Source organism: Solanum tuberosum, unplaced genomic scaffold (genome assembly GCF_000226075.1).
Source record: "Solanum tuberosum cultivar DM 1-3 516 R44 unplaced genomic scaffold, SolTub_3.0 scf00058, whole genome shotgun sequence".
Taxonomy (NCBI): Eukaryota; Viridiplantae; Streptophyta; class Magnoliopsida; order Solanales; family Solanaceae; genus Solanum; species Solanum tuberosum.
This window is the reverse complement of record NW_006238982.1, coordinates 2,039,275-2,053,974: the sequence shown is the minus strand read 5'-3', so window position 1 is coordinate 2,053,974 and position 14,700 is coordinate 2,039,275. Positions and strand designations below refer to the sequence as shown.

At 28.7% G+C, this 14,700-nt stretch overlaps 1 protein-coding gene across 1 annotated transcript; it reads right to left on the bottom strand.

The window, feature by feature from the left end:
- Positions 1–5,936: 5,936 nt before the first annotated feature.
- On the bottom strand, positions 5,937–8,905 carry LOC102592989 (uncharacterized). Its single transcript, XM_006344512.2, has 2 exons — positions 8,117–8,905; positions 5,937–6,403 (listed from the first exon to the last, which is right to left on the bottom strand). Exons 1-2 carry the CDS (start codon positions 8,602–8,604, stop codon positions 6,241–6,243), a joined length of 651 nt encoding a protein of 216 aa, XP_006344574.1. The 5' UTR covers positions 8,605–8,905; the 3' UTR covers positions 5,937–6,240.
- Positions 8,906–14,700: the final 5,795 nt, after the last annotated feature.

Sequence of the window (14,700 nt, the reverse complement as noted above, 5' to 3'; positions counted from 1 at the left end):
TATTTATACTAAAGTACATCACTTTGTTTACGGCTAATTTTATTATATATAGATTATTTGTCACTAACTTCTATTATTTACAGTGTAGAAGATAAGATGAGCATATGGCAATTTTGGGATTCCAAATTCAAATTCAATTTTGATGAGTACTATATATAATTTATGTTACTCTTCTCATTTTAGTTTGTTTGATGTTTCTTATTTATAGTGTTCTTTCTTATTATTATTTTTTTCATTTGTGTTGTTTTTTTCCCCTCATTATTATTGATTTTACTACACTTATTATTCCATGCATATTTTTTGTGAATAAGTTTTATTGTTTATAATGGAAGATGCATATGATAATATTTAGGGATTTAAGTTTAAGTTTGATGAACAAATCAGTAAAGGATCCCCTCAATTACTAATTTGTCCATTAATCTTCAGTGGTATATTGGATGTTGGTTATGTCGACAAATTAAATATTAGAGGAAAGGATCATCTTCCTTGGTACTTCTACAAAGATTCTTTTATTTATTAATTAATTTTAATTTATTCTTATACTAAATATTTTTAAATTTTTTTTTAGGTAAAGTGTGTTTAACCTTGAAGGCTTGATTTTTTTTTTTTAAATTTCAGGTAAATTGTTTTTAACCTTGAAGGCTTGAATCGTTTAGTTCATAGACCTTCAAGATTTTTTTTATTGATTCAACATTGTATATGTTTTTTTTCCTTCACAGATGAATTTAATTTTTGTGTTGTTATGTTAAGTTGAGAATAATAAAATTAATTTGAGAATTCAAGAATTCCAGATTTTTTGTTTATGCTTACCTTTTAGAATAATTTAGAAATATTAACTAACATATAACTAAAGTTAAAGGAATATTATTTATACATATAATACTTTGAGTTTAATTTATTTGAATACTTTATAGTATTTATGTAATTAAGGTTATGTATTTCTCAATCTATTCATTTTATATAAATAAAATACGTCGTATATTATAATTGTAGTAAAAAATTAGTCAAGATAAAAAGTGATTTATAAATATTTTATAAGCTAAGATTAGTGAAAGGTGAAAAAAAAGGTTGATTCATTATTAAATAGAAGAATTGCAACTTTCATAAAATATTAAAAGGAAAAAATATAAGGTATGAAAGAGTAATTATTTAAAATTGTAATTGATCCAACTCAAATCTCAACAAATATTTTAGAACTATTTTTATTTGATGATCAAGGAGATAATATTGTTTAATGTTTTGAGCTTTCTAAATTTGATTTAATATTTGTATTCGCGAGAAAGATGCAAACAAAAAAAAAGTGTACAAACAATGAAAGATAGATTTGAAAAAAGTCATACAAAATTATAAAAGTAAGATCGATCACTAACTAAAGTTTTCATCAACAAAAAAAACTCTTGAGAAACATTAGAATATATTTTTGATGTATTTTAATTTATTGACATGTGATCTTCATAATCTAAAATAAATAATAGATATAGAAAAGGAAGATGATCAATTATAATTATCAATATAATTCTATATCATAAAAATACAAAGAAAAGTTAACTAACAGAAAATTTTAATTTTTGAATTTTCCTTTAAAATTAGTTGAAGCAAAAAATGAACTAACTTAATTATCTTAAAGGAAAAATACTGAAAATATTAAATAGGCAAAAATAAATAATTGAAAAGGGATGTGGAAAAATGTGGAACTGAAAATCATTTTGAAATGTAACTAAAAGAAGAGATAGAATTACATAAATACAATAAAATTATCCAAATGAAAAATAATAGGAACAAAAATAGAACAAGAAACTCATATAAACAAAAAAAAAAGGTAAAAGAGAGAAATTTCAAAATGTCAACTGCCAAGAATGAAACATATATAATCAGTTAATTTGTTTCTTTTTCTTAATTAAGTTCCTGAAATTGTGATTTGTTTAGAAAGGTTTAAATTGTCAGATTTGATTGCATCAATGTCTTACTATTCTTGTCACATTTATATCTATAGTAAAGTTAGATATAGATAAAGTGGTGTGGTCACTTTTTATGATCTAGAAAGTCATTTATCTTTTTTTTTCATTAATTAATATAACCAATAATTAAAAGAATCTATTATATTTATTACATCTAATTATATATCTCATGAGTTACAAAAAAAAATCTTTATCGTTTTGTATCCTCTATTTATTAATATGTCTCATCAATTCTTTTTACGTAATTCTTACAGTACATATATTTTAGCTAGACAAAATAAGAGTGATGTAACACCTCTCTTTTTTCAAAAATAGAATTTATTTATTTATTTTTATTATTTTATTTTTACTTTTGATCTCATTTTTATCAATAATTAATCAGATAAATTATTTTTTTATAAAATAATTCAAAAAAAATGATTTTTATTGTTACAGATAATCATTATCCACAATTATACAAAGGAACGTGTCTATGACCTTACAATGGAAGTAAAACGGACAACACCCTCAATACCTACACTTTTAATGAAACTATTGACATGTATTGGTATCAATAATCTTGCAAATAGTATGTGACTTCTTAACTTTCGAAGCTAATGATTCAACAAGTTAATTTGTATATATCACTGTTCAAATACTATACTTATTGAGAGTATGATAAAAAAATTCTTTCGATATATTACTACTATTCATATTTCTAATTTGAATTCTTGAATGAATGTAAATTTAATATGAGCTCGATACATACTAGAGTTCACTTATAAGTTACAATGCATTGGAGTCAAGCATGCACAAGAGAAAATAAACAATTGTGATGTAATGTGCTTATGATGTTCTTCAATTTTGAAATGACTGGCGATTTTACTTCTTTGTATAATTTAATACGATTTCTTTTGTAAGTTTTATTCTTTGTGAAGCCTTATGTACAAAACATATTTTTTTAGACATTTTATGTCTTAACCATAAATTTTAAAGGATAAGATTCTTTAAGAGCAATATTTTATTAAGAATAAAATATGTTTATGTATTTATCAAGAAAAAAAGTTTTGTGCAGAGATGTGAGAGGTTAACTATGGATGGTTTCAGAAAAAGTAGAGGCAGACCAAAGAAGTATTAGAGGGGTGATTACACAGGAAATGGACATCTTTAACACTAATTTAATTGAAGTAAACATAATGTATAATTTTACCTTCATAGGTTGATATCATAAAAAATTAACTCTTGCGTTTTAAAAGAACAAAAAATAGTTGTTAAAAAAAATGTTTTCGTAAAAAATATATATTAAATATATTTACATTTTTAAGCATATAAGCTTATATATATTTCAGAATAAATGAAAGGAAAACTTGTGTATAGATACACATATAGATGAAGAGTTCAACTTATTAAATCAAACTTACCTTTTAAAATTAAAATAAGGGAGAAAATGGTCAAATAACCCCCTAACCTATTAGTCAATTTTCAACTACACACCAATACTTTACGGGGGTCCTATTACCCCCTAGATCTTTAATTTTTGATATTTTGTAGCCCTTAAACGCTGACATGTCCAAGAAAGTGAATACACTTTCCTTAGGCGCGTAGATACTTATCTAAAGCATATAATCTGCATTTTAAATTCACGTGTAAGATGAAATCAAGCTAAAATTAAGGCTGCCAGCTGTAGCTTGCATTTTTTTGCCATTTTCTTGAAAAAATCTTCTTTCTTCTTCCTCTTTTCTGCAATTTTCAAAGCTTGAGTTTTATCATCTTCCATTTCAAAGCTTACAATGATATCTTCCATTTGAAAGCCTGATGTTGTGGGGTTCGTAATCCTCTCTAATGCTCTCCAATTTCAAATTTAGTGTTCGAAATTTTTCTCGCCTATCAAAATTATAAATTTTTTTGGTACCGAGATTCATCGATAAGGTTTGAAATTTCTTCTCCTTGTCGATGTCCATAATATAAGTTATTTCCCTCTTCAACTCATACATTCCCTGACTAGATCTGCCCCTCAAGATTTAAAAAATTGTCAATTCTTACTCACTTGGGTCACTATAAAGCTAAGCAAAAATGAATGTTTGAAAAATTAATTCTTGAAATGGTAAAAAGTGAAGTACTAAGAAAAATCATTTTTGGATGTACAAAAATGACTTGTCATTGGAGTTGTATAAGAAAGATTGATACACAATTGAATCATACATATTATTGGTTAGTTTGAAATTAGAAATTTCATTCTAACTTAAAAGAGAAAAGTAAAGGACCACGGCTCACTGGATCTAAAATATGAAGAAAAATAAAAGTGATAGAAATGGGCCCCGCGCGTGTATACAAACATGTGTATATATTTGGTTAATGACAAAAGATCAGCGTTTAAGGATTAAAAAAATCAAAAATAAAAGGTTCAGGGGGGTAATAGGACCCCCGTAAAGTATTAGTGTGTAGTTGAGAATTGGCTAATAGGTTAGGGGGTCATTTGGCCATTTTCTCTAAAATAAGGTGAACAATTTTAGCGATGTAGCTTTTTTTCCAGAAGACCTACGATTCTTAAGTGATTTAAAAATCGCAAAATATATAAAACATAAGTACTAATAATAAACTAAATTAAGAATGAAATTTGATATATTTGAATTAAACATTGCAAAGAATTTTTAGAATATTTTTAACACTCAATTATTCTAAAAATTAATTATTTGACTAATTTAGCGAATTATTTCTAATCGCGCGAAGCACAATTAAATTCACTAATTGATATATAATACATTTGACTGAGGGGATTAATACATATAGTATATTAAGATTTGTTTAATGGGGGTGGAAGAAGAGTCAACAAAAGATGACCCAATTCGACTATTTACCAAAATAGTCAACAAAAGCCAAGCTACATTACATGACAAGTCCTTTTCTACAATAAAAGGCAAGCTATAGTACACGACAACTACTAAAGAATATATCTATATTACTTTAGAAACATATACATGATTTATGATAAACAAAATCATTACTCCATTTATTATTATTTTTTCAAAAAATTATTATTTTATTACTCCCTCTGTCCCAATTTATGTGATTTACTTTTTTTTTAGTCAGTCCAAAAAAGAATGACATATTTCTATATTAAGTAACAATTTGACTATAAAATGTCTATTTTACCCTTAATGAAATGATTTACAGCCACACAAATTTTTTATCATTCATTTTGGACCACAAGTTTTTAAAAGTCTTCCTTTCTTTCTTAAACTTCGTGTCAAGTCAAAGTACCTCACATAAAATGGGACGGAGGGAGTATTATTCTAATATTTCGATTTTAAAAATTAATTTAAGTTATAACTATTAAATTTTTACTTATTTGTATTAGATAACAACTCTTATTATTATTTAGTACTTTAGAAATTAGAATTGACCAATTTTTTTTTATTTGAACTATATTAAAAGTCTTAATAATTAAAACTTTAAAATAAATATTTTACTGTATACAAATCTTACTTAAATTATGATAAACCAAAGAAAATTAAAGAAAGAGGTTCACATTTTCTTAAAGAACTTTTTAACTTCCTATATAAAATTATTTATACTAACATTCATCTAAACGTCCAACTATCTATTAATACTTTTTTTTATATATATAATTTTATTGATTGAGACGTACTTACACTAAATTATAATGTATAAAAACATGTTTACTCATCAAAAATATCTTAGTTGATTAGAGCAAGTTATTTATTTCATTATTAGGTTGCCTAATTAGGATAACAATAAACATTTAGCTAGGATTATAAAATCATGTTTTACTGCATTATTAGGTTACCAAATAAGCATTTATCTATTTGTTATAAGTCAGTCATGTGAAAAGAACAGTATAATGTCAGTGAAGAATGTGGAAAAATACTCGGTAGAGAACGCTTCTCTCCCCCAAATGAAGCCCTATGTGGCATGAGTCTGGATTAGTCGAGCTATAATACGAATACTGAACACTAGCTGGAAAATCAAAAAAATATATATGAGAAATCATGACTCAAAATGTTATTGATTTCCAACTTATGATTAAAAAATGTAAAATCCTTCATTACTAGCTTATAACAAACTTCATAACATGCTTTCTTTCCCAGAAATGTTCTTTTCATACTCTTTTGAGTTGCAAAGATTGCCTGCTCAGGATGTGTCCATGACATAAATATCTAACATCACTCTTAACCCGACGGGTACCAATTCTTATTCAGCTACGTTTCAAAACCGATATATCTTTTTATTTATTTATATATTATGCAACGTTGGGGGTACGTACACCATACGAGATTTTGAGTTATGCCACAGCTACACCAGTGAAAAACTGCATTGGACCCGAGCAAGGAGAAACAGAGTAGTTGCTAAGTGATTTCATGGCTTCAGAACCACATTTCTCTTTGTGTTCATCGATTGATATCTGTGTGCAACGACACTCTGCACTACAAAACGCCTTCTCCCCTCTGCAGCAAATAGTAAAGGGAAGAAGTTGTTATTTTAAGCTCGAAAAGACGGAAAAAATTGGATCTTTGTTCATAAGATATTCCCTGAATAAAGTAATACAGACCACATGCATATAGAAACAAGATGTATTAGAGATTCCTATCACATATTACCAGGAGGAAACTGCCTGTATTTAGTGAACAAACAAAAAACATGTGAAATTTTCCTACCTAAACGCTTCACACATTATAAAAATGAAAATTTTGTGTTGACAAAGAAAGTTAACTAAAAGATTTTCCAGCAAGGCCAAAGAAAGCAACAGGTAACTAAAATACACAGCTTACATTACGTGAACATAATCAATATGTTGCCGCAAAAACCATCTTGTGGTCACAATTCAAGATAAGTTGCTTAAAATTATGAAAACGAAATTCCGATATCTCAAACTTAGAATTAAATCTGCAGTTCCTTAAAGGAAGCAACCTAAAGGAGACTTCTGAATACAATATAAGGCCCTGGTGCAATTGGCTTATTTCAGCTATTAAAATAATGTCACTAGTGATAGAAACATCGATAGAGTGGATTGTAAGCAACTGACAGTTAGAGAAACATGACTTGAGTGTGTAATTCAAGCAAATATGCTCTAATCCAAAACGTATGAGAAAGATTCTTCTTGATATAATATTATGGAAAGATGATATAAAGCATTAAGTTATGCAAGTTGGAAGGAGATGTCAACGGAACAAGACTACTGCTAATTAATAAAGATAAACAATACAAATAGAAGCCACAAAGCAAGACGGGAAGTAGATAAGGATCCAATTTACTATTGACTTTTGTGATCAATACTACAGAATTCACAACCGATGCCTAAGCAGAGCAAGATTTACCATTGATCAAGAAAGAAACAGTTGCAACAAGTACACATGTAGCCTCTAGGTATATTATCTTATGGGCTACTCCGCGCCCATAAGTAACCAAAATACAGACTAACACAAAGCAGGTCAGGAAATGACATGACAAAAGTTCCAAGAATGCGGGCTAATAACTTTCGGGTCTCACCAAAGGGATCTAACAAATATGTCTCGTAACATTTTAAAGTTAAGACGAGACGCCTCGCACAATCTAAACGCTTTCAGATTTTGTTCATCAAAACTTTCGACTTCCCAAGCTTAGTCCTCAAATGTTTAATAATCCTTTTATTCCTAAGATCCCTATTTGGAAACTATTAAGCACATCACTCCAAGCTAACTAATCAACTCATTAATACCGAAGCATCTTCTTTTCAAACTGTACAATTCCATAAAGCCTTGCTGAAATCAAACTTGGACAACCACAAATTTCAGATCAGATTCACAAGAGTTTAAAGTAGATCGAAAGCAAAAGATTCAAGTTCTTCGACATGTTCCAACTTGCATAGATCAATGATAACAACAGAAAAAAGTAAACAAGATAAGATATTCATAGAGCAATCATTTATCAAATATAAAGGTTCTGCAGGGTCCACAATTGAAGAAACACTTTTCTCCTTAAAATCCATCCCATGTGTGTGTATGACTAAGTTCATTCAACCATTTTGCTCAAAACAAAAGAATATCTATTCAAAATTAAAGCTGCAACATACTTAGATATGAAACATAATCTGCAGCTAAATATCAGATCCCAAAAAGTATCAGCAAATAAATCAATAACATATAATCATAACAATAACAAAAAAAAGTTGAAATTCTAACCTGTACATGAAAATATCCAACCCCTTAAGCTGTTTCTTGCAAAGAAAGCAAGAATTGAGGAAATCAGCCGTAGTAAAACTTGTTGTATGATTAACAGTTTTCTGGTAGACATTAGAGTTGCTGTTTCCTATAAATTGACCATCAAAATACTCTCTTTTCTTAACCAAATTTGTACCCACATGAGAAATAACACAAGTATATTCCTCACACATCTCCATTTCTTCAATACTAGGCTTCTTCTTAAAACTAGTAAAAATTGGGATTGGGTTTGAAGTAGTTGATCTTGGAGATATAGCAATAATTGCTGCTCTACTATTACTACTACAATTACTATTCTTATTCATAGCTGCCACAATTCCAAGTCCAACAACAGCACCATTTGGGTCCTCAAACTTCTTAGGAGATTTATTGCTGCTGCTGTTATCAGCGAGGGCAAAAAGGGAAAGATTTATAGACAATCTCTTCTTGTTTCCTTTCCCTTCAGCCATTTTAACACACACCCAGATAGAGAAATAGATTAAATTTTAATGGGGTTCTCTTAAATCTCTCAAAAACAGAAAAAAAACTGAATCTTTATGGTTTTGTTTTTGCTCAATCTCCTTACTTTGTTTCTGTCTCACTGTGTACTTTTTATCCTTCACCAAATACAGAGTTATCTATACATATAGATAGAGAAAGGAAAGAGAAAGAGAGAGAGAGAGGAGAAAGCAGAAGTTTCTCTCTCTACACTTTTTTCTGGTTCTCCCTCACTGAGAAGAGGAGCACAACTCTGGTTTTTCAATGGAGGAGGAGAATATAAACACATCACAAATAATAACTTCAACATTTTCAATCATTTTCTTTTTTGGTGGAAGATTACATTTCTACCCCTCCACAAATGTTGGTCTTTGTCATTGTCAATAACTTATTTCTTTCAAATTTTAAATTAAAAAGAGGAAATATTTATTTATTTATTTTCTCTTATAAGAGGGAATTAGAGGTTGAAGCAGAGAAGTGTTGAAAATAATCTAAATTAGGTGTGAGTTATTAATTTGGTTCCTAATTATTAACAGCCTTAAAACATCTATCTACTTGATTAACTAGACTTAGATACGCCCTCGATCTTCCCCAATCTGCCACATGACATATCAAGTGGTTTCAAACTCTTGTTAAGGACGTGCAACTCTTATTAAAAGCCGAGAGAAGTGTGCCGAAAATTTAGGGGTGTATTTCATTCATGTTGCAAGATCGGGAGTGTATTTAAGTTCAGTTAGTCAAGTAAATGAGTGTTTTAAGACTGTCAATAGTTCGGAGATGAAACAAATAGGTGTTTTCAATACTCCTCTTGGCAACAATCTGTTGATATGTAACTACTTTGAGGAAAAAACTGATAGTCGATAAGGAAAAATATTTCAATTCTGGATATAAGATCAATAATTTTTGTGAAAAGTAACTAAATTTCTTATTATTATTCTTCTCTTCATTTCAATTTATTTATCATATTTTAATTTGGCACGAGTTTAATAAAGTAAAGAAAAATTTGAACCTTGTACTATGAAATGAAAATTATGTTAAATACATAAAGATGTAAATTAAAATATTTTTTAATCTTGTGGTCTTAAACATGTTATGTGGAAACGTGAAATTAAAGAGTTGCTAAATAAAAAAAAAAGACATTCTTTTGAAACAAGATTTTTTAAAAAAAATAGAACAATCAAATTGAGATGAAGAAAATATATGATATTTATTGTAGGCAAATAATTTAATTTGGTCCACATTTATTATAGTGAATAAATATTCCACTGTCAACGTCAAGTTTGTTTTTTTAGATATTTTTTTCTCTTTATAATTCAATTAAGGGTCTGTTTGGAAAGCCATCAGATAATTAGACTTGGTGTAATTATTAGAGCAGTAATTATCAGCCTAGTAATTACACAATCTAGTAATTATGCTGATCGGTTTGTTTGTCACAATGTAATTACAGTATAATTACAAGTGTGTTGTTTGGTTGCACAAGTGTAATCATAATTCATAAGGTTATATTGAATTTTAAAAATAAAAATAAATTATTTAAAATTAAAAATTTATATTAAACTAATAAAGCATTTATAAATGATATTAAATTGAATATTTAAGATATATATTATATTTTGAAATATCATGTCCGTAGGTCGTCTATTCATGTTGTTTCCATCAATTCTACAATGAATCTACATGTCATTATTAGAGTTTATACATAAAAATAAATCATATTCTGCCTCGATATAAAAATTTGAAACAAACAAGGTACTCCACAAATATTTTTTCCCAACCTTCATGCCTTTGAACGTTGAATATCTAATAAACAAGCAACAATATGAGTAATTAATCATTAACTTTTTAAATAAATGCTTTGAGAATTCAGATTCACTAATTATATCAATATTCATGGTCTACAATATTACCCAAGGGTCATTCAAGCATTAATTAGATCTATGGTACTCACATTATCTCAATCAATGGAGTTTCTACCCCCAATGCTAAAGGTGTTGAAGGAAAAGGGTATGAATTGGAAACCTACCTGGAAAAGTACTCCATTACTCGATAACTTTGTCCGCCGGTTTCAGTATTCGGTGGATGATGTTGTAGATGGAGCAGCGGCTAAATATGTTAAAGGACACAATATCTTTGTGAACTTAAAGCATGAGATAGCAGCAAATCGAATCTCCTTGACCCGGGCACATCAAGCAGTTTTCGTGACAGAAAAAGCGGCATCGTTGACTCCGGAAAAAGAATCGTAGTGAGTCATTTATTCTCAAAGCTAGTTGGGAATCGATAAGAAATCGAACGGGGCGAGAATTCTTTAGTAAAGGCATGGCTTAAGCCCACTCGGGACGGGAGGTTTTTCAACTACTATTACAGCTCATACAACCTTGAGGAATCAAGACTAGTCGTCTAAGTTACTAGCCTAGTGGAAGCCTGAAGCCTGATGGAACATGTCAAAGGAACAGGTCCATTGAAGTTGGCTGACGAGTTAGAGTTGGAGTCATACTAGGACTAGACTACTAAGTCTTAAGTTATGTACGACTAAGCTACTGTATGGTGTAGGATTCGACTAAGATAAGGTATTTGAGTTATAGTATAATACTACTCGTGTAAATACTATATTTGTGTGGTAGTAGAATTCCTAGTATAGCTAGAATATGACTCTTCTCCTATATAAGGAGCTTGTAACTAAACATTATTTTTATCAATACAATCCTTGATTTCTCCATAGTGAGATTTCTACAAAAGGTCCCATCTTTATTGAACTCAAGATTCCCAACTACCACAATTCATTTTTAGAACAATAATCTCTTGCTAGGGAGCATTAGTTTACAAACTAGAAGCAATTCTATAGGTGATAAGATTTCCCCTACAATTTCATTAAACTAGGGTTCTAAGACACAATTCCACCATTAACAATCGTTCTAAACTTCTAATGATTCTAAAGTGTTAACGGATTAATAAACAATGAAGTTAGATGAAAAAACTTACCTCAATGAAGAATTTTCTTTCTAGCCTTGGGAAAATCATCCCTCTAGGTTGTGGCCTGTGGGCCACATAATTGTTCTTATTGTAGGAGGATGCTCGTTTGAAGTTGACCTTAGTAAAAATTTATATCCAAACTCAATCCTTAAAAGCATTTTCAACTCAACATCATGCTATGTGAGTGATTGATCAACTTAATTATTCACTTTCTTTGAGTAGATTTTTCTATTTTAGGTTTTAGTTAGGCAAAATATTTTCGTAAAGCATTTGGCTTAACTAAATTAATGATAATTCTTCATTTTCTTGATCGAGATCAATCTAGCTAGACTCATAGTGAATAATTCTATTACATACAACCATATCATATGATGTCATCACTCATCACTATTTATAACTTATAAAAGAAGAATTACACATTAGATCTCAGTAAGTTCTACTATATATAATTATATAAGCTTAGATAAATTTCTTGGAATCATTCACATTAATATAACCCTTCGAAACTAAACACTATTAACTTTTTTGATGTTATTTTGGTCCACAAATTCCTTAAGCACTTAACAAAAAAATATAGTATATGATATAGGTGAGTGATGTATAGATATGTTATGTTTATTGGTGTTGGGAAAAAGTAGGTTATCAGATTCCTCATAAATAATAGGAGTGAAGTACAAATGAAGAGCACTCTATCAAATGCCCCTTTTCGAATATTATAATATTTCTTTTCTTTTTAAAAATATTATTTTCCTAATGATGATTTTTTTAATTAGAAAATACTTATCTTACTTCAATTCTGAATATTTAGAGCTATTCTGTTTTAATTGTTAAAGTGAGTAAGAAGAAAAAAATATTTTCTACTTATTTACTATTAGTTAAAATGAAAATAAAAGAAACAAGAATTGAATTTTTTAATAGTAATATTTTTATTAGGAGTGGAGTATGTTTAAAAGAAAAAGAATACTAATATATTTATTAGGAAAAAAGTATTTTTGACCTATTAAGTAACAACAGGGTATTTTTGAATCAAACTATTAGCCATAGAGAATTTAGACCAAACTATTAACAATAAGGAAATTTTAGACCAAACTGATAACTGAGAGTATTTTTGTTCAATTTCATTAAATTAATGTTTTCTTTTGTTCTTTAAATAATATATATATACTAGAAAAAATTGCCCATGTCAGCACGGGCCCAACATTAATATATTTATGCAGACCTCTCATTTCCCAATGTACATTATTATTTTGTCAATGTACATTATGATTAAAGAAATAATCATAATGTTGTCTTCATAAAGGTAGTGATGTTTCTAATTTATATGCCAAGATCAGTTAGTAACCCACTACCATAAAATACCAGTACACCCAAAAAAAATTAATTAGTTCATTAAGTGCATGAATCAATAGTTTGCTCTTTCATTGATCAATATGAACCATTGACAAATTTCTTAATCAATTACTAATTAAATTATTCTATTCCATTTTTAAAAAAAAAACAAGTGGGGTAAACGAACACAAATAATCTAGCTTGTACTCCACTTTGCAATATTAAAGATATAAATTAATAGTCAAAAAAAGATGAGCATATACTTTAGGTTCACCAATCAATGAAAAGGCATAGTATAGTATTGGTTTCAAGTTTTAAATTATCAAAACTCGAGTTGGAACCATCAAAGGATGTGATGCAGTAGATGTGGTTACTAGCGGCGGAGCCACCCTTGGTCAAGGGGTGTCAAGCGACACCCCTTCGCCGGAAAATTACATATAAAGGTTAAATTTTAATTTAATAAATATAAATACAAGTATTGTCACCTCTTAAAACAAGTTGAAGGTTTACTCTATTGATTAAGGGGTTGATAAAAATTTATGAGGTCGCATGTTCAAGCCTTACTAGCCTTGTTATAATTGTTTTTATTTTATTACAACCATTGACACCCCTCTTTTATCATAGGCTTTGAAGACACCGGATGAAAAATAAAAAATAAAAAACTCAAGAGAAGTATTAATTGAAAAAGGGAAAAAAAAACTTTAGGCGCATTGTCGTGATTGTGAGATATTAAAAGGTTTGTGTTTTCACCTTTTCTTGAGGAGTAATGATGACCTCTTTAATACTTTATGCTTTATGTAAAGGGTGAGGGTGTATATAGTAGTTTGGAAAAATACATAAAATATCCTCCAAAATAGTTCGATTTTGTCCATTATAAATGAAGATATTGTTGGAATATAAAAATAAGCAACATAAGTAAATATTTAGGATAATTTGAATGTAATATGGATAACACATAATTATAGATTTTAATCAAACATAAAATTGATTGATTATTATTATCTCTTGAAGCGTGAACGCTATCACAGATAGCAACTTCAACCACGACCAAATCTGTTCACACAATTTTCTTCCAGTTTCACGGTCTTGTTCTACATAATCTAAATTATACTGGAATATGTGAAGTGCGTGTGGACAAATTTCTAACCAAAAAAAGTGGGTAAAAACTTCCCCTCCTTGACAGATATGAAAATATTTCATCACCGAGCATGTTTGGTTGAGTGGTAGAAATTAGAATTGTCCGGTGTAAAAGTATATATCCTGGATGAAACAAATAATTCACATTTAGTTTAGGGGTGTTTTCAATACTTTTCTCGGCAGCAATCCGTTGATAAGTAACTACTTTGAGGAAAAAAATGATAGTCGATAAAGAAAAATATTTCAATTATGGACATAAGATCAATAATTTTTGTGAACAAGTAACTAGATTTCTTATTGTTACTCTCTTCATTTCAATTTATTTATCATATTTAAATTCGGCACGAGTTTAATAAAGTAAAGAAAAATTTGAACCTTGTAATATTAAATTAAAATTATGTTAAATACATAAAAATGTAAATCAAAATGTTCATTAATCTTGTGGTCTTAAATATGTTATGTGGCAAACTGAATTACTAAAAAAGGAAAAAAACATTTTTTTAAGTGAAATTTTATAAAAATAATAGAACAAATAAATTGAGATGAAGAATATGATATTTGTTCGAGGCAAATAATTCAATTTGATCCACAATTATATAGTGAATAAAAATAAATTTTCCACTGTCAACATC

What these genes read in the sequence shown, in the direction of transcription:
- LOC102592989 (XM_006344512.2), bottom strand. Translation starts at nt 8,604, where the DNA reads ATGGCTGAAGGGAAAGGAAACAAGAAGAGATTGTCTATAAATCTTTCC. An exon ending in TTGGATATTTTCATGTACAG is followed by an intron (nt 6,404 to 8,116) that starts GTTAGAATTTCA and finishes TATTTGCTGCAG; the next exon opens with AGGGGAGAAGGCGTTTTGTA.